This window comes from Pipistrellus kuhlii, unplaced genomic scaffold (genome assembly GCF_014108245.1).
Source record: "Pipistrellus kuhlii isolate mPipKuh1 unplaced genomic scaffold, mPipKuh1.p scaffold_m20_p_1, whole genome shotgun sequence".
Taxonomy (NCBI): Eukaryota; Metazoa; Chordata; class Mammalia; order Chiroptera; family Vespertilionidae; genus Pipistrellus; species Pipistrellus kuhlii.
This window is the reverse complement of record NW_023425404.1, coordinates 103,797,135-103,816,085: the sequence shown is the minus strand read 5'-3', so window position 1 is coordinate 103,816,085 and position 18,951 is coordinate 103,797,135. Positions and strand designations below refer to the sequence as shown.

At 39.4% G+C, this 18,951-nt stretch overlaps 1 protein-coding gene across 3 annotated transcripts in view; it reads right to left on the bottom strand.

Annotated features, from left to right (window-relative positions):
• The window catches only part of FBXO33 (F-box protein 33), a 33,946-nt gene extending 15,394 nt beyond the window's left edge, over positions 1 to 18,552 (bottom strand). The window contains exon 1 of one of the 3 annotated variants that reach the window (XM_036458537.1): positions 17,609 to 18,552. In XM_036458537.1, the coding sequence (XP_036314430.1) occupies positions 17,609 to 18,219 (611 nt within the window). In that variant the 5' untranslated portion in view covers positions 18,220 to 18,552. The remainder of the gene's footprint in view (positions 1 to 17,608) is intronic. The other 2 variants (XM_045587689.1, XM_045587687.1) reach the window with 2 other exon arrangements.
• Positions 18,553 to 18,951: the final 399 nt, after the last annotated feature.

Below are 18,951 nucleotides of genomic sequence, written 5' to 3'. Positions count from 1 at the left end.
GCGGCCTCAATGGTTGGACAAAAATGAGGCTCCGCAGCCCACGCCAAAACCTGACTTGCATGCAAAAAAAGTGATGTTGTGTGTTTGGTGGAATTTTAAAGGAATTCTTCATTATGAACTTTTACCATCTACCCAAACCATTACAAGTGCAGTGTATAGTGCCCAATTGGAAAGGTTAGCCCAAGCTTTAAGAGAAAAAGAACCCGCGCTGATTAATCGGAAGGGCGTAATTCTTCACCACGATAACGCACGACCGCATACTGCAAGAATCACTGCTGAAAAACTGCGCCAGTTGGAATGGGAAGTTCTCCCTCAACCTGCATATTCTCCTGATATTGCCCCTTCCGATTACCATTTGTTTCGTTCTTTGCAAAACTTTCTTCTTGGAAAAAAATTTAATAATGAAGAATGCCTCAAAAATGCATTGACTGAATTTTTTGCATCAAAATCACAAGAATTTTACAACAGAGGGATTAAAATGCTTCTTGAGCGTTGGGCACAAGTAGTAGAAAACAACGGCAACTATATTGATTAAATTTTGTTGTATTGTTTAAATAAATTCGATTTAAAAAAGTATTAGAAAACGACATTAATTATTACTAGACCTAATAGTAAGGTCACAGGATACAAGATAAATATATAAAAAACCAATTGTCTTCTATACACCAGCAATGAACATCTGGGAAAACTGAAATTCAAAAAACAGTATTATTGCCTGGCTGATGTGACTTATGGTTGAATGTTAACCTATAAACCAAGAGGTCAAGCTCTAACTGGTTTGGCTCAGTGGATGGAGCATTAGCCTGTGGACTGAGAGGTCCCAGGTTCGATTCTGGTCAAGGGCTTGTACCTTGGTTACGGGCACAACCCCAGTAGGAGGTGTGCAAAAGGCAGCTGATTGGTGTTTCTCTCTCATCGATGTTTCTAGCTCTCTATCCTTTTCCCTTCCTCTCTGTAAAAACAAAACAAAACAAAAAAAAACCCAACCACATCTATTAAAAAAAATCAAGAGGTCAAGGTTCGATTTCCATTCAGGGCACATTCCTGGGTTGCATGCAGGAGGCAGCCAATCAATGATCATCTCTCATTATTGATGTTTCTAACTCTCCCTCTCCATTTATCTCTGAAATCAATACAAATATATTTAAAGAAAAAAAACAGTACTATTTATAATAGCATCAAAAATATAAAATTGTATAACAGTACACTGGAAACTATTAAACACTGCTCAGGGAAATCAAAGACCTAAATAAATGGAGAAATATGCTAATTGTTCATCGGAAGACTACTAACATGCTGGAACATTGTTAACATGGTGGTTTTTCCCAAACTATCAATAGATTCAACGCAATCCTGATAAAAATCCAGCAGGCTATTTCTAAAATTTATAAGAAAAAGCAGGGGGGGAATAAAACAGAAAAAAAGAAAAGAAAAAAGAAAAGAGTTAGAATAGCCAAAACAATTAAGAAACAGATTATAGACAGTTTTGTAGTGGCTTAAGCAAAGATTCAGGGATCAATGGAACAGAGACTACATACATGCGTATATGGTCATTGTATTCACATAATGTTTATTTTTATATAAGACAATGATATATATAATGAAAATCAGCAACTGTGACAAATTTGGAAAGTCAATTCAATGTTAAAAAGGATAGTGGTGCTAGGACAACTGAATCCTTAGCTCACACAATCTACTTGAAATTGATTATACACCTAAATCTAACAGCTAAACTATAATACATACTGATTAAGAACACAGAGGAGCCGAAACTGGTTTGGCTCAGTGGATAGAGCATCGGCTTGCGGACTGGGGGATCCCGGGTTCAATTCCAATCAAGGGCACGTACCTTGGTTGCGGGTGCATCCCCAGTGGGGAGTGTGCAAGAGGCAGCTGATTGATGATTCTCTCTCATCGATGTTTCTGGCTCTCTGTCCCTCTCTTTTCCTCTCTGTAAAAAAATCAATAAAAAAAAAATACGTTTTTTAAAAAAAGAACACAGGAAAAATCTTTTGACTTTGGATTAGGCAAATATTTTTTTAGATAAGACATAAAAAGCATAAATTTAAAAAATTGATTTAACACCTATGCTTTTGAAAGAAACGAAGATGAAAAATTGGTTAGCTCAGTGGAAAGAACACTAGCCTGAAGACTGAAGGCCCAGGGGTTCAGTTCTGTGTGGGAGGCAGCCAATCAATGTCTCGATGTTTTTCTTTCTCTATCTCTTCCCCTCCCTTCCACACTCTCTAAAAATTAATGGAAAAATATCCTCTGGTGAGTATAACAATACCAACAACAAGAGAAAATAAGACAAGCAAAAGACTAGAGGAAATACACATATGTAGGACATAGATCTAGTTTTAAAAACTGTATTGAAAATACAGTTAACTCTTACAACTTAATAAGACAAAACAACCATTAAAAATATGGGCTAAAGATATGAATAGACACTGTACCAAGGAAGATATACAAAAGGCAAATTATACATGAAAAAATGTTCACACCCTCATTATTAGGGAAATGAAAATTTAAACCTCAATGAGATACTACTCATATATACTAGAATGTCTAAAATTTAAGTCTGATAATACTACGTGTTATAAATATATAGAGTACTTAGAACTCTTATACATGTTGCTGGGAATGTTATTTAGTACAGACAATATGAAACCAGTGTGTAGCCTTTTCAGACTAGCTTCTTTCATTAAATATGCTTTTAAGTTTCCTCCATGCCTATTCCATTGTCTGGTTATTTATCCACTCACCTACTGAAAAACATCTCAGTTGTTCCCAATTTTCTCAGTTAAGAATAAAGCTGCTGTAAACATGTGCAGGGTTTTGTGTGGACAAATAATTTTTTCAACTCTTTTGGGAAAATATCAAGGAGCATGATTTTTGGATTATATGGAGTAGGTTTAGTTTTGTAAGAAGCTGACAAACTGTCTTACAAAATGACTATCATTTTGCATTCACACCAGCAACGAATGCGAGTTCCTGTTGTTCCATATCTTTGCCAGTATTTTGGCCATTCTACTAGATGTCAGTGATGTTTGTTGTTTTAATTTGCATTTCCCTATGACATAACTTGTGGAGCATCTTTTCAAATGCATGTTTGCCACCTATATATCTACTTCGATGAAGATATAAAGATGTTTGTTAAGGTCTTTGACCCACTTTTTAATAGGGTTGTTTGCTTTCTTATTGTTGAATTTTAGATTTTTGTGTCTTTTGGTTAACAGTCCTTTAATCATGTATGTCTTTTGCAATATTTTCTCCCTGTCTGTGGCTTCTTTTTATTTCTTGACAGTGTCCTTCACGAAGCTGAAAATTTTAATTATAATGAAGTCCAGCTTATCAATTCTTCTTCTCAAGGACTGCCTTTGGTGTTGTATCTAAAAAATCATTGTCAATCCACAGATCATTTAGATTTTTTCCTATGTTATCTTCTAGGAGTTTTACAGCTTTGTGTTTTACATTTAGGTTTGTGATCCAGTTTGAGTTAATTTTTGAAGGGTATAAGGTCTGTGTCTAGATTAATTTTCTTTCCTATGTGGATGCCCTGCTGCCCCAGGGTGGAAAAGTCTATTATTTTTTCATTGTATTGCCTTTGCTCTGTTGTCAAGTGTCAGATGATTATACTTATGTGGGTCTATTTCTGGGCTCTCTTAGAATCAGTGGTCACATATACACATAGCCTTTAAAATTTTTTCTTTACTGTTTACATGTACAACCCATTTCTGTCTAATACTTTCCTTTACAAATGATTTTAAGCATAAATTGGGGGAAGTGTGGGAGATGTGCTTCCCAATTGAGATTTACAGAGACCACAGAAATGAAACACTAAATGCACACTGGGTTTAAAATGGGGAGAGGAGATTAAATAGACTTATTGTGATCATTTTGCAACATACACCTGTATGAAATCATTATCTTGTATATATGAAACTAATATATTATGTCAATTATACCTCAATTAAAAAAAAACTTACAAAAATACAACTAAAAAATCCCCCAAACAGATTTCTTTAAAAAATTTCTTAAAAAAAAGAAAAAAAGAATAAATCACATATACTTTGAATTTGTAGGGGGCTTAAAATGTTCTATGTAACTGGATGGCTAAAAAAGTGTAAAAAAATAATTTACCTCATGATACAATGTTAAAATGACTTCAAAAATATAATTATTGTTGAAAGTATTGCACATGTTCCCTATTTCCCCCATAAAATGACTTTTTTTTTTTTTTTTTTTTTTTTTTTTTTTTGAGAAAGAGAAAAACAATGATGGATTGCCTCCTCTATGAGTCCTGACAAGGGATTGAAGCTGCAACCCAGGTATGTACCATAACTGGGAATCGACCCCACAAAACATTTGGTATATCAACCAAGACACCTGGCCAGGGCAAAATTGCTTCTTTTTTAAAAAGAGTAGTTTTAAGTTTACAACAAAATTGAGAGAACTATTTACCCTATTACCCCTCCCCCCATGCTTACCTTTCCCTATTATCAACATCACTCAGCAGAATGATCCTTTTTTTTTTTTTAATCAAGGATGAACTTACACTGACAGATCATAATCATCCAAAGTACTGACAGATCATAATCATCCAAAGTACATAGTTTACCTCAGAATTCACCCCTGGTGTTGTATATTCTGTGGGTTTAGACCAATGTAAAATACATACAGTCATCATTATAATATCATACAAAGTTTTTCACTGGCCTAAAAATCCTCTTGTGCTTCGCCTACTCAGATCTCCCCTCCCCATCCCTGGCAATCATTTTTCTTTCTTTTTTTAAAAGTCCTCACTGGCAGTCCAATATTTTTCCATTGATTTTTAGAGAGAGTGGAAGGGAGAGGAAAGAGAAACATTGACATGAGAGAGATACATCAATTGATTGCCTCCTACACATGCCTCAACTGGGCCAGGGATTGAGCCCTTGACCAGAACTGAACCCTGGACCCCAGTAGGTCAATGTTCTACCCACTGAGCCAAACTGGCTAGGGTGCCACTTATCTTTTTATTGTTTCCACAGTTTTGCTCTTTTTAGAATCTCATATAATTGGAATTATTCAGTATTTAGCCTTTTCAGATTGTCTTCTTTCAAGTAGAAATATGCATTTAAGGTTCCTTCATGTATTTTTTATTTCTTGATAGCTCACTTCTTTTTAGCTATGAATAATAAATAATTCCACTGTCTGAATGTATCAAAGTTAATATATCCATTTACCTACTGAAGGACATCTTGGTTGTTTCCAATTCTGGCAACTATGAATAAAGTTGCTATAAATATCTATATCAGGTTTTTGTTAGGACATATGTTTTCAAATACCAAGAAGAAAAAATGCTACATTGTATTGTAAGAGTTATGTTTAGTTTTGTAGGAAATTGCTAAATTATCTTTCATAGTGACTGCACTACTTTGCATTCCTTCCAGCAATTAATGAGGGTTCCTGTTGTTTCACATTTTGGCAGCATTTGTTGTTGTCAGTGTTCTGGATTTTGTCCTTTTAAGTAGGTGAATGGATTTTTGATGTGAAAAATGCACAAGATATAATATTATAGACAATCATACATAGATTGTTTTTCCTATTTTGCAAAAGGATGTATCACATTTTACCAGCAATTATCTCTGGTGAATTTTTTACTCTCTTCTGTATTTTCAAATATTCTATTTTTACAAATACATACTAAGAAATTCAGATAATAAATTTAAGTTACCTTTACATAACTTCTCACCTTTATTAAGAACTTAATTTACATGAAAATCATTTAAAAATTAACCACCTGCATATTATTAAAATTTAACAAGTTTATATAAGGAGAATCCCTGAGAGATTTGTTTTAGTTCCAACTATATAATATCTTTAATGTCCTAGCAATGTTAGAAACATGCTACTCAAGGACAATTTAACAAAAATTCTTTTTATTTGAAGCAATAGAATAGTAATCTTATTACAAAATAACCAGTAATACAGCAGGAACTTTCTTTACAGATGTAATCATGGACATACTTTTGAAGCTAGAATGATTTGTGGGATCATTCAATCCAACCATATTTTTTTTAAAAAAAATGTATTATTGATTCTTTACAGAGAGCAATTGAGAGGGCTAAAGAGCTAGAAACATCGATGAGAAACACTGATCAGATGCCTCCTGTACACCTTCCACTGGGGATGTGCCCACAACCAACGTACATGCCCTTGGACTGGAATCGAACCTGGGACCCTTCAGTCTGCAGGCCAATGCTCCATCCACTGAGCCAAACTCGTTTCGGCCCAACTATCTCTTTATACATAAGAAATTGAAGTGACTTGTGTAAGACTGCAATATCATTAGCATAGGACTATGTAGAGGATTCTAACTCCCACTCAGTTCATGCTGTTTCTTATACCGTATTTTTTCGGACCATAAGACGCACTTTTTTCTCCCCAGAAGTGGGGGGAAAAAGTCCCTGCGTCTTATGGTCCAAATATAGCCTACACATATACTTTAAAAAAAAAGTTTTTTTACTTGCCCGGCTCTGTGTGGTCTCTGTGTGCTTGCCCGGCTTTAAAATGATTCTAAATGCTGCTGTTTACTTTACAGGGTTAATTACATGTGTTTATGACTGAGATGTTGGGTTTTAATGCACATAAAATATTTTAGGACACTATTTGTTTCAGAATCTTTTTTTCTTCATTTCCCTTCTTTAAAAACTGGTGCGTCTTATGGTCCGGAGCGTCTTATGGTCCGAAAAATACGGTAATTAAACTGTATCATAGAATACAATGGTCTTATTGGAAGTTATTAAAAAAATTAAAAGTGGCAATAATATTTTAGAGTAGTATCTGGGAGACATTTGTGGAAAAATTTCAGTTACTTATTTTTCCATTCAAAATTAAATTTTACTTTTGAAGTGATATAAAAAATAGTAATTCTTATAAAATGTAGGGGAAAAAACCTGGCAACTCAAGGGCAACTTTCAAATATATTATGTTGAAATTAGATTTTAGATCTTAGTGAAGCTAGGGAGACTGCATATAGCCCCCAGAGGGCTCATTATTGTTTCAGATGATAAAAATGGACTGAAAAGAACACTGAGGCAACAACACTAGAATAGAATCTACTGAACCATGGCAATAAATAGATGTCTCATTTTGAGGCCAGGAGACTATATGCACAACAAGGGAATTATGCCACATAATCCTTTTATTTAAAGATGATATCTGCGTCCTAACCGGTTTGGCTCAGTGGATAGAGCATCGGCCTTTGGACTGAAAGGTCCCAGGTTCGATTCCCATCAAGGGCATGTACCTTAGTTGCTGGCACATCCCCAGTAGAGGGTGTGCAGAAGGCAGCTGATCGATGTTTCTCTCATTGATGTTTCTAACTCTCTATCCCTCTTCCCTTCTTCTCTGTAAAAAAAAAAAAAAAAAAAAATCAATAAAATATATTAAAAAAAAATAAAGATATCTGTGATGTGAGTTTTAGTTATTTAGGGAGTTTATTCATTCATTTGTTTATTGTTGAGTCAGCAAGTGAACTAAAGAAGCAAACATGGTTCTTTCCTGCACAATGCCCACCATGCAACTGTTCAAAAAGCATGAACAAACACATACTGGGAAACATTACAGGTGGTTAATCCGTTTTTCTCTCATTTTAATTCTTCAAATTAATTTAGCCCCGTTCCTATGGTAACATTAACAGGATACAACCTACTTATTAGTCCCTTTGCAAATCCTAAAATGTTTTTAATAATCATTCCTTCTAAAACATGCAAAAGGCCACAGTATTGCCAGAAAATAATGAATTCTTCAATTTAATTGCATTCTTCTTTAACCCTATTTTAAAAATCATTAGTTTCAGATACAGAGCTAATCAGATCATTAAATACTTATAACTTAGCCTGCAGGCTGCTTGCTCTCCTATTCTTTATACATCTGAATATTAAAATAAGCACTGTGTGCTAATGATGTGAAAAATTATGTTGGTTATATTTCAAGTGCACATGAGTTTATACTCTTGGAGTGGAAATAAAGTTTTTTAAAAAAACCTCATTTTTAAAAAAAATCAGGTGAGACTAAGGAATTAGTGATAACTGTGTTAAGTGTACGAATGGCATTGTTGCTACATAAAAAAATGCCTATAACTTTCAAAGTCTTACCCTGAAGTATGCAATTTAAAAACAAATATCTTGGATTTGTTTTAAAATACTTGAGAAAAGAAAGCTAAATATGAAAAAATCCTTAAATGATTGAAATTAGGAAATAGGGTTATTGTATCTAGTATTTGTGTGTGTTTGAAAATTGCATTAAAAAATGTAGGAAAAAAAGCAGTTATTTCTCTAATTGTGTAAGTTAATTTAACTACTCTGTGCCTCAGTTTCACTATCTGTAAAATAATAGTGCCTACATTATACAGTTGTTGAATGCTGCTGTTTCTCCACAAAAATTAGCTTAGGATTTCATTTATTTAAAAAAGATATTTTTTAGATGTTTTTATTGATTTTAGAGAGAGAAGGGGAGGGAGAGGAGGGAGAAAGAGACAGATGGAAAGAGACAAAAAGAGAAACATCAATTAGTTGCCTTGTGATCCGGGAACCTAACTGGAGTAACCTTTTGGTACATGGGACAATGCTCCACCTACTCAACCTACTGAGCCACTCCAACCAGGGCCTAGCTTAGGATTTTAAGGGCTGTCAATTACACACCTACTCCAATCCCTTCAGTACTGCAATGGGAACAGACCTTACCCAGTCCCATGACCCTGGTGATGACTCTAATAGGATTCTTGCGTGGAGAGGGTACATGGCTTAAGAAGGTGGGTCTAAGCTACAGAACATTTAAATCTTTTACCTCAGGTGACCATCTTTCTTCTTTATCTTGATTCTAAAAGTGTCCTTTTGAAGTTTCTGAGAGAGTCTTTTTTTTTGAAATTACTAGCCACATATGAATAACAAATCAAGTTAAAAGGCAGTTTAATCTTGTCCTTCACTTCCTCTCCTTTCCCTGTCCACTTAAGAGAGCTAATAGAATAGTACAAATTTTGAGTGGGCAGAAAAAACAGATTTATCTAGGCCTAGTTGTACAGGTGATGAAACCAGTGTTATGGGGGCAAAAAGAAGGAAGAATCTTTGTGCAGGCTACCATTTGCTTCTTCCTTTCACTTAGTCTCATCATCTTGAACCTATAGCTTATGTTAGGGCCAGACTTAGGCAAATTCCAAGTAGTAATGGATTTACATGAAGAAGAAAAGTGAAAAAGGAGAAAACAGAGAAAGGGGAATTCCAAGTAACTGCAGCAAAGACCGGGAAGTTTATGGGGCAATTCAACAGACTGATTCAAATTTATGTAAGGCCTATATGAATAGGGCATTGCTTGAAAGTACTTGCTGGTAAAGGAGCTAAATAACAAACACAAGGCATGTTTGCAGAAAATAAACTGTATACAAATCCTAGGTATCTATTTTTCTTAAAGAGTAGGCGAATCATTAACACAAAATGAAAACCAAGTGAATAAAAACAGCTAAAGGAAAAATATTTTTAGACATATTTAGGGAGTAGTCATTAAAAGGGCACTGTAATGTTAGCTGAACAATAACATCTATTCTTTTATGCTCACACTAGAGGCCTGGTGCTCAACATTGGTGCACTTGGGGAGGGGCCCCTCAGCCCAGCCCTTTTGCAGTCCAGGACCCCTCGGGGATATTTGCCTGCCAGCTTAGGCTCCTGAGGGGAGCGGGCCTAAACCAACAGTCGAACATCCCCCAAAAGGTCCTTAGTGCTGCCGCTTGGAGGTGGGAGAAGCTTTCAGCCGTGAGGCTGCTGGCTGAGCCGCACACTGATTGCCTGGGGGCAGCTCCTGCATTGAATATCTGCATCCTGGTGGCCAGTGCATGCCATAGGAACGGGTCATTCCACCATTCGGTCAATTTGCATATTAGGGTTTTATTATATAGGATTCCACTTCTAAAAGGCCTCCAGATAAAAATACAGAATCAGATTAATGCATTCATCACTTTCATTGCTCTCATCCAAAGTCCTTTGCCTGGATTACTCCAACAGCCTCCAACTTGGCTTGTTGCTCCTACCCTTGTTTTGCTACAAACTAGTCCCAACATAGCAGTTAGAACATTCCTTTAGAAATACTAGATCATGTTATTTCTCAACTCAAAACCTTTTCATGGCCCCTTCACCTCATTGAGAGTAAAAGTCAAATTCTTATAAGAGCTCAGTAAGGTCTTACTGATTTCCACATCACTTTTCCTTCTTAGTAGTTGACCTCTTGCTTGTACATTTCACTGCTCTCTGTGATATACCTAAGTATGCATAGTCCCACTATAATACCAATACTGCTCCTCCCTCCAGGAATCACTCTCCAAAGAGACACCTGGCTTATACTCCCTTTCCTTCAAATACTACTACTTTCCTTAAGTTCCCTATTTTACACAACACTCTTTTGCACCGCCACCATTCCTATCTCCCCTCAGTGCTTCCTTTTGCTTCATGCATGTTTTACCAACTGTGATACTACATATTTTTGTCATTTTCCCCATTAGAACAAGCTCTATGATGACAAGGCTTTTTGATTACTGCTGTATCCCCAGCTGCTAGAAGAGGGCCTGGCATTCAGTAAATAATTGTTGAATGTTGTATTTACCTTAGTGCATGACAAAAACTAGGGTCTGTTTAGCTATATCTCACATATCACAAATTTAGGGTGTAGACCAGTTTTCAGGTACATTATACACTTGGAATTCCTCTAAAAATAACAATTGCCCAGAAAAATAAAATTATTTCCTCAAAACCTATGATTTGTACTTATCTTTCAATCAGTTTTGATATGCATATAAAAAACGTAAAACTTAAATATGTATATTAAATTTCCACTAAAAAGAGAGATCTAAAATTTCCTTATGAAATAAACCACCATCATAATTTTTGAACCTTTTATAAAAATCTACATATATAGATTTAGTGGCTTTGAGCAATTTCTCAAAACCAATCTTTTTTTCTTTTAAATATATTTTATTGATTTCTTACAGAGAGGAAGAGAGTGAGTGAGTTAGAAACATCGATGAGAGAGAGACATCGATCAGCTGCCTCTTGCACGCCCTCTTCCCCCCATGGGGGATGTGCCCGCAACCAAAGCACATGCCCTTGACTGGGATCGAACCTGGGACCCCTCAGTCCGCAGGTCGACGCTCCATCCACTGAGCCAAACCGACCTTGGCTCAAAACCAATCTTAACTACATATGAACCTAAGAATTAATCCTTAAGTTATAATTGCAGAGGGCTAAAAACCTTTTATCTTTTTATGGTATTTCTGTTGGACTGTTTTGTACAACTGAGGATTCTTGATCAAAATATCTGTGTGGTTCAAAATTGGGGAACTTTATCTGTGGCAGCAACTTCAGTATGTTTTCTTTCATTTCAGAGGATCCAAAATTATTTCATGTAATAATGTAGTACCAGTGCCAAAATGCCAAAAACAGCCACCTTAAATAGGAGTTAATACAGCTAAGACTAATTAACTATGGAAAAGGAAAATCCCTAAGAACTTGATACTTTAAAGTGATGCTTTTAAAAAAAGTTGAGACGTTTTACAATGTTATAAAGTAGCTCATAAAATGCAATGTTTTCCTTTTTTTAAATAGATAAAAGCTAGACTAGACTACATCACTGTATGAAATTTTTTCAGGTCAATTCTATTCTTTTTAGTTTATATTTAACATCAAGTGTGTTTATATCCACATAATAATTTGATAACATATTTCCTCCTCGCCAGGCCAGCATGGCTCAGTGGTTGGGCACCGACTTATGAATCAGGAGGTTATGGTTCGATTCCCAATCAGGGCACATGCGGGGTGTGGTCTCATCCCCAGTGTGGGGCGAGCAGGAGGCAGCTGATCAACGATTCCCTCTTATCACTGATGTTTCTCATTCCCTCCCCCTTCCTCTCTCTGAAATAAAAATATACATTAAAAAACAAAAAACAAACATATTTCCTCCTCTCAGATACTAATAAATAACCACAACCAAGTCAAACTATTTACAGAAATGTTGTCAATAAACCTTTCTATCATAATGGAAACGCTCTATTCTATGCTGTCGAATATGGTAAGCCACTATCCACATATGACTATTGCACTTGAAATGTAGCTAGTGTGACTAACTAAATCTTTACTTACTCAACCAATTAAATAGCTATATGTGGCTATGCTCGGCTAGTGTGTCTCAGTATCGTCCCATGCACCAAAAGATCACTGATTCAATTCCCAGTCAGGGTCCATGCCTGGGTTGCAGACTTGATCCCCAGGAGGGGGTGTGCTAGAGGCAGCTGCTCCATGTTTCTAGTTCTCCCTCACCCTTCTTCTCTCTAAAAAAAATAAAAAATAAAATAAAAAATAAAAATCTATATGTTGCAAGTGGCTACCATATTAGATAGCACAACTTTATAGAGACCAGAAATAAGCTACCAGCCTATAATAGCATACCTTACTAGCTTTTTAATGATCCATTAAACATAATTTCTCAGAATTTGCTTTACAAATTCATTTACCTAATTACCATCTCAATTACTATCATCCTCAAATCCCAGAGATTATACAAAAAAGATTAAAAAAATAAAGTTGACATACAAAATTTTAAAAAATAAGATAGACATATAAAATTGCTAGACAACATGCTATTGAAAGTTAATTTAAAAAAATATATATATATATTTTGACTTTTTACGGAGAGGAAGAGAGAAGGATAGAGTTAGAAACATTGATCAGCTGCTTCATGCACACTCCATACTGGGGATGTGCCCGCAACCAAGATACATGCCCTTGACTAGACCTTTCAGTCCACAGGCCGATGCTCTATCCACTGAGCCAAACCAGTTAGGGCTAAACGATAATTTTAACGGTGCTAAGAAAAAAAAGGAATCTTACAGAGAAATAATTAAAAAAACACACCATATGATTCTTTCTTTTTTTAAATCCTCACCTGAGGATATGTTGTTTTTTTTAAAAAATTGATTTTAGACACAGAGGAAGGGGAAGAGAAATACTAAAGTGAAAGAGAAACATTCATTGGTTGCCTCCCATATGCCTCCTGTTGGAGAATGAACCCACAACCTATGTATATACCCTGACCAGAATTGAACTCTCCCTTCTGGCATACAGGATAATGCTCCAACCAACTGAGCCACCTGTCCAGAGCCCTTCCTTTCTTTAAAAATCTACATCCAAGCAGCAAGTCCTCTTGACTCTACTTCCAAAATATATTCCAAATCTATCCACGTTTTCTTCATTTCAACTGTCTCCATCATCTCCTGAGTAGATTATTGCAACAACTTTCCAACTAGACTTCCTATTTCCTCTCTTGTGCCATTAAAAAGAAACAAACAATTTTTAAAAATTGAATTCAAAGAGGAAGGGAGAAGAATAGATAGAAACATCAATGATGAAAGAGAATCACTGATCAGCTGCTCCCTGCATGGTTCACACTGGGGATCAAGCCCACAACCTGGGCATGATCCCTGACGGGGAATCGAACTCTGACCTCCTGGTTCATAGGTTGATGCTCAACCACTGAGCCACGCCAGCTGGGCTCTTGTGCCCTCTTCTTATAAATAATTCATTACACAGCAAACTGTGATTGTCTTAAAATGCAAATTAGATCACAATTTTTCTGTCCTTAATATTTTTCAATCAATTAATTCTTCTATCCTAAGAATATAGTCTTACCCCCATTTGCATGGTACTTTCCAATAGGCCAAAAATTTGTCTGGCCTAAGGCCTTGGTGCTATTTTTCCCCCCAGCTTGGAATGCTTTTTGCTTAGGTCTTCAGATGGGTGACTTTTATCACTCGAGTTGCAGTTCAAAAAAGTTTTCCCTCACCACTCTATCTAATGTTGCTACCTAGTCACTATTACATATGTAGTCTTTTGTTTTCAGACTAGAGGCCCAATGCAAGATTTGTACAAGAATGGGCCTTCCTTTCCCTTGCTGCTGGCATTGCCTTCTGCTGCCTTTCCACTCCAGCCCAGAGCTGCCTTTCTGCCTTCTCATACTGCCCAAAACCCTCCCTGGTCGCTAGGCACCTGCATATGCAAATTATCCCGCCATATTTGTTGGGTCAATTTGCATACTCACTCCTGATTGGCTGGTGGGCATCACAAAGGTAGTCAATTAGCATGCCACTCTTTTATTTTCAGATTTCCACAACTGAAATAAATTTTCTTTCATTTACTTGTTTCTATCAGCCTTTCTCCTGTAAAATATCGACTCTATGGGAACAAGAAGGGTCTCTTCACTGCTTGGCATATAGTAAGCTCTCAATATTTGGAGGATGAAAAACAGATTTTAAAAAAATAACTATTATCTTAGGTCCTATATACGTAAACTGATCTTGGGTAAACTCAGCACAGCCTAGAAGCATAAAACTTGTGACCTGGTAGGTTTTTTCTTTTATTCATTCTCACCTAAGGATATTTTTCCCATTAATTTTTAGAGAGAGTTGAAGGGAGGGAGAGGGATAGAGAAGAAAGGAGAGGGAGACAGAGAGAGAAAAAACAGAGAGAGAGAGGGAAAAAGAGAAAGAGAAAGAGAGGTGAGAGAGATAAACACTGATTGCTTGCCTTCTGAAGGAGTGGGGGGGGGGGCAGGGATCAAACCTAAAATCCAGGTATGTGACCTTGACGGAAATCAAACCCTCTGCTCAAGGCTGAGGGCTGGCACTGTAACCACTTAACAAAATGGCCAGGGTATGACCTGGTAGGTTTATATCCCCCTTTTCTACTAATAAATGGCAGAAATCCTAAAACAAAAGCACTGTAAATTTAACTCAGAAATGTAAAGAATAATGTCAAATGTTCATCCTTGGTTTTTAGAGAACCAAAAGACAATAAATGAATTTGTTTTGGGTCTCATTGAGCCTCAGTATATAGTTTAAGTCAGTGTTTTTCAACCTTTTTTGGGCAAAGGCACACTTGTTTCATGAAAAAAATCACGAGGCACACCACCATTAGAAAATGTTAAAAAATTTAACTCTGTCCTATATTGACTATATATAAAGTAATTCTCTTGAATAGGAATCATATAAACACAAAGAAAGTATTTTATAATTACTTTATTATGAAATATTAAGTAAACAAAATAGTGAAAAATTATAAAATTCTTGTCTTGTCTGCACCTACGGCACACCAGGCAACAGTGTGCCGCGGAACAGCGATTGAAAAACGCTGGTTTAAGTGATTACGGAAGAAAATAAGAAGAGGCTTCACCAGAGTAAAAAACTAAAAAACTAAAAAACTTGGTTAAAACATTTTCAAATTTATAAGTATTTAAAGAAAACTAGTCCCATTTATGTTTTTAACATTCATATTAATACTGCCAATATTACTAGAGTACTTCAAGACAATTTTCAAAAATAAAGATGGGATTAACTTACTTCAAACATAAATTTAAAAACTTTTGAAATAGTATTAGTTGTAATACATGTAATGACACTACACTTTTAAGTTTGGATACACAACATAGCACCACCTCTAAAGTAAATGACAAAGCCTTAAAATCAGGAATGAGCTGAAGCTGGTTTGGCTCAGTGGTAGAGCGTCGGTCTGCGGACTGAAAGGTCCCAGGTTCGATTTTGGTCAAGGGCATGTACATTGGTTGCCCGCACATCCCCGGTAGGGGGTGTGCAAGAGGCAGCTGGTCGATGTTTCTAGCTCTCTCTCTCTCTCTCCCTTCCTCTCTGTAAAAAATCAATAAAATATATTTAAAAAAAAAATCAGGAATGACAATATATAGAAATGATAGCTAACCCAAAAGGACAGGTATAGGGATGTCTCAGACAGGTAGATTGGGATGCTAATAAAAGTGGAAAGTATACGTTTACTTGTCAATTATACCTTAATAAGGCTGGAAAAAAAAGTGATGGGGGAGGGAGAGAGAGAGAGAGAGAAAAATTAAACACCAAAGGGAAGAAAATGTCTATGTAATGGTATCCACCCATCCAACTAACAAACCAGTTCTTAAAACACTTAAGAGAAACTGGGCACTGTGCAAGACTTGTTCTTAGACCAAAGGCACACTTTTTTGGATGGTCGCTCAGAAGTGCTATCGTATCTCCGAACATGAAAATCTAATTGGTTTTGGCTGAATTCACCCCCACTGTTGATCTCATCAGTAGTTAAATGCTCACAGATTGAATCCTTTCAACTTCAGGGTCAGTTGTTCCTCTAGCCATGCATTTGACTGTCAGAATTCCCAATCTGATCAAGGCCTCTAAAAGCCTTTCTTGCCACATAAAATGAAAGTAAGGAAATGGAATCGTTTGTGAAAAGCTAGGGATATTGGAGCCATGCTCAGATACAACTTGGAGCGATATGCTTAACTTGCCCACTTTTGGTTCAGATAAAAGCATGGATACATGGAACAGACTGGTGGGTGCCTGAGGTGAGGGAGTGGGGTGACTGGATAAAAAAGGTGAAGGGATTGGCATATATATATATTGGTTTAGCATTAAACCAGGACCTTCTCAATCCTGTTCAACATACTACATTGCAACAGTAAAGGCACTGCTTGACACAGTCAAGTGTCAGTTTTCTTTCTAATAGTAGTAGCCCTCCTGCCTAATGCACAGCTTCACGGAAAGGATCAACTAAGATAGTGAATGTGAAAGTAGCTGGGACCTGCTCAACTATTATTACTATGTATGTTGCTCCTTTGATTTTTGAACTTTTTTCCAACTCATAGTTTAGTAACTGTAAGGTGAGAATATCCAAATACAGAAAATAAAAATTAATGGGATTATGGAGAGGGCAATAGAGAACAGAAATAGTAATACTTATTAGGAAAATCAGTTAGAACACAGAACACAAAAAGTTAGTCCCAGAATTACAGTAAAATCCTACTGTAAAACGAGGACAGTTACATACGGGCTGAACCTCTGCAGACATCGGCCGATTCGCTTAACCCAGGCGACCACCATGCTGGGCTGTGCTTGCAGGTGAACCGTTTCGGGACAAGCTGAGTGCGGAGGTGTAAGGGGAAGGACTTCCAATCCTGATGACCTGGCTCTTCCCCAATCCCTAGGTCTAACAAGCACTTCTTCCACTACGCTCTGTGCCTGGCCCAGTTAATCAAAACTACTCCCAGCCAGAAAGTGGCTGCTGTCAGAGATTTCTTTTAGGCAGAGTCTTATAATTATGACACCAGTAGCATATTGCCTCCTCCCCCTCCCCACCCCAGACTATCTGCTTTGAATGGACAGATACAGAGCCAGAAAAAACCAGAGTTTTGTTTTTATTTCTTCCCAAACTCACACGTCTCATTCTCCAAACTTTCCTATCTGTAAAACGAGTAATGCCGGCGCCCGTCAGCTCCATCGCACCACCGAGGAGAAGATGAATGAGACCCCCACGGCCTGGAAGGCGCCAGGAGTGGTGCCCGATAAACACCGAGTACATCCCCGTTTATAAAGTAGTAATGATGACTCCCACTCTGCCTTCCTGCCTCAATAAAACCCGAAGTGGGCCAAGCACATCCTCAGGGAACCTACGTCTGGGTGAGAGGAAGGAGGCAGCTCGGAGCCCCGGGGGGGGCGGCGGAGATGGAGGGGCCGGGACGAGCCTACCTGTTGTTCCGGATGCTGACCAGCACGCACAGCACCAGCTCCAAGTAGGTGCGCAGCACCTCCAGCCAGCGGGAGGACAGCTGCACGGCCTCGACCTCCTCCCCGCCGGTCCCGGGGTCCGCGCCGCCGCCGTCGCCCGGCCCGCCGCCTCCGCTCAGGTAATTCTCGGCGGCGAACTCGACGCGCAGCTCCCGCACGAACCAGCCGCACTTGCGCATGAGGAACTCGAGCCGAGGCTGCTCCGCCGGGGAGACCCGGAGGCAGACGCGGAGCTGCGGCCAGAGCGCCGGGTAGAAGAGGCACTCGCGCCAGTGCGAGCAGGAGGCCGAGGCCCGCAGGCGGTCGGGCGCGGGCAGGAAGGAGAAGATGTGCACGATGAGCTCGCTGGGCAGCGACGCGGCCCCCGCCGCCTGCCCGCACAGAGCCATCCGGCCGCGCCGCCGGCCGCCGGCCCCCGGCCGCCCCCGCAGGCCCCGCAGCAGCCTCCGCAGCCGCCGCAGCTGCTGCAGCCGCAGCCACTGCCGCCGCCGCCACCGCGCCGCCCGGGCGGCCCCGGCTCGGGTTCGAGCTCCCGGCGGTCGGGGCTGCGGCACTGACAAGAACAACAACATCAATGACAAGGAAGAAGGGGGCGGAACCGTCGTGGGTCTCGGCGGAACCAAGTGCGGCTGGAGTGGCGGAGAGGGGGACAGGCCTTCGCGGGGGCGGCCCCCGAGAACCCGCCGCTGGCCTCTCACCCTTTACTCACAGCCTCCGAGGCCTGCAGGCTCAGGGACTCCAAAACCGTCGACTGGCCGGTCTCAGGGCCCGGAAGCGGCAGGGCTTATTGTAAGGAAACCGCGGCCCTCCCCGCGCCTGGAGGCGGAGGCAGAGCAGTGGTAGGAGCTCAGTTTGACGTCGTCGGTGGTGGGAGGAGCCCGACGCTAGTGGGAGCGACTTCCGGAAGGAGGAAGAGCCCGCAGCCGGTAGGGACGGAGACGCGGCACGTGACCCCTGACGCACGCTGGCGGCGGGGGGTGGAGGCGGGGCGGGAAGCGAGCGCTCAGCGCGCCCCCTGCCGTCCGAGGGCGGATGCGGCTCTCGTCCACTGGGGCGTTCAGGCGGCGGAAGTCGCGGAGCTCGGGTTGTTAATGGGAGGGTCGGGCGGTATTTCTCACTCGTTTCTCCGTTGCTGGGCCGGAAAGTCCAAGCTACAGGGCCAGCATGCAGGGTCTTTTTCGGTCGGCTCACTTTTAAGTTTCCCCGAGAGAGAGCCACTAACGAGGCGGGCCGGACGCACTTGCGTGCAAACCCCTAAGCACAGCGCACCTGGTGCGAGGGCCGGCCCGGGCGCCGCCCTGTGC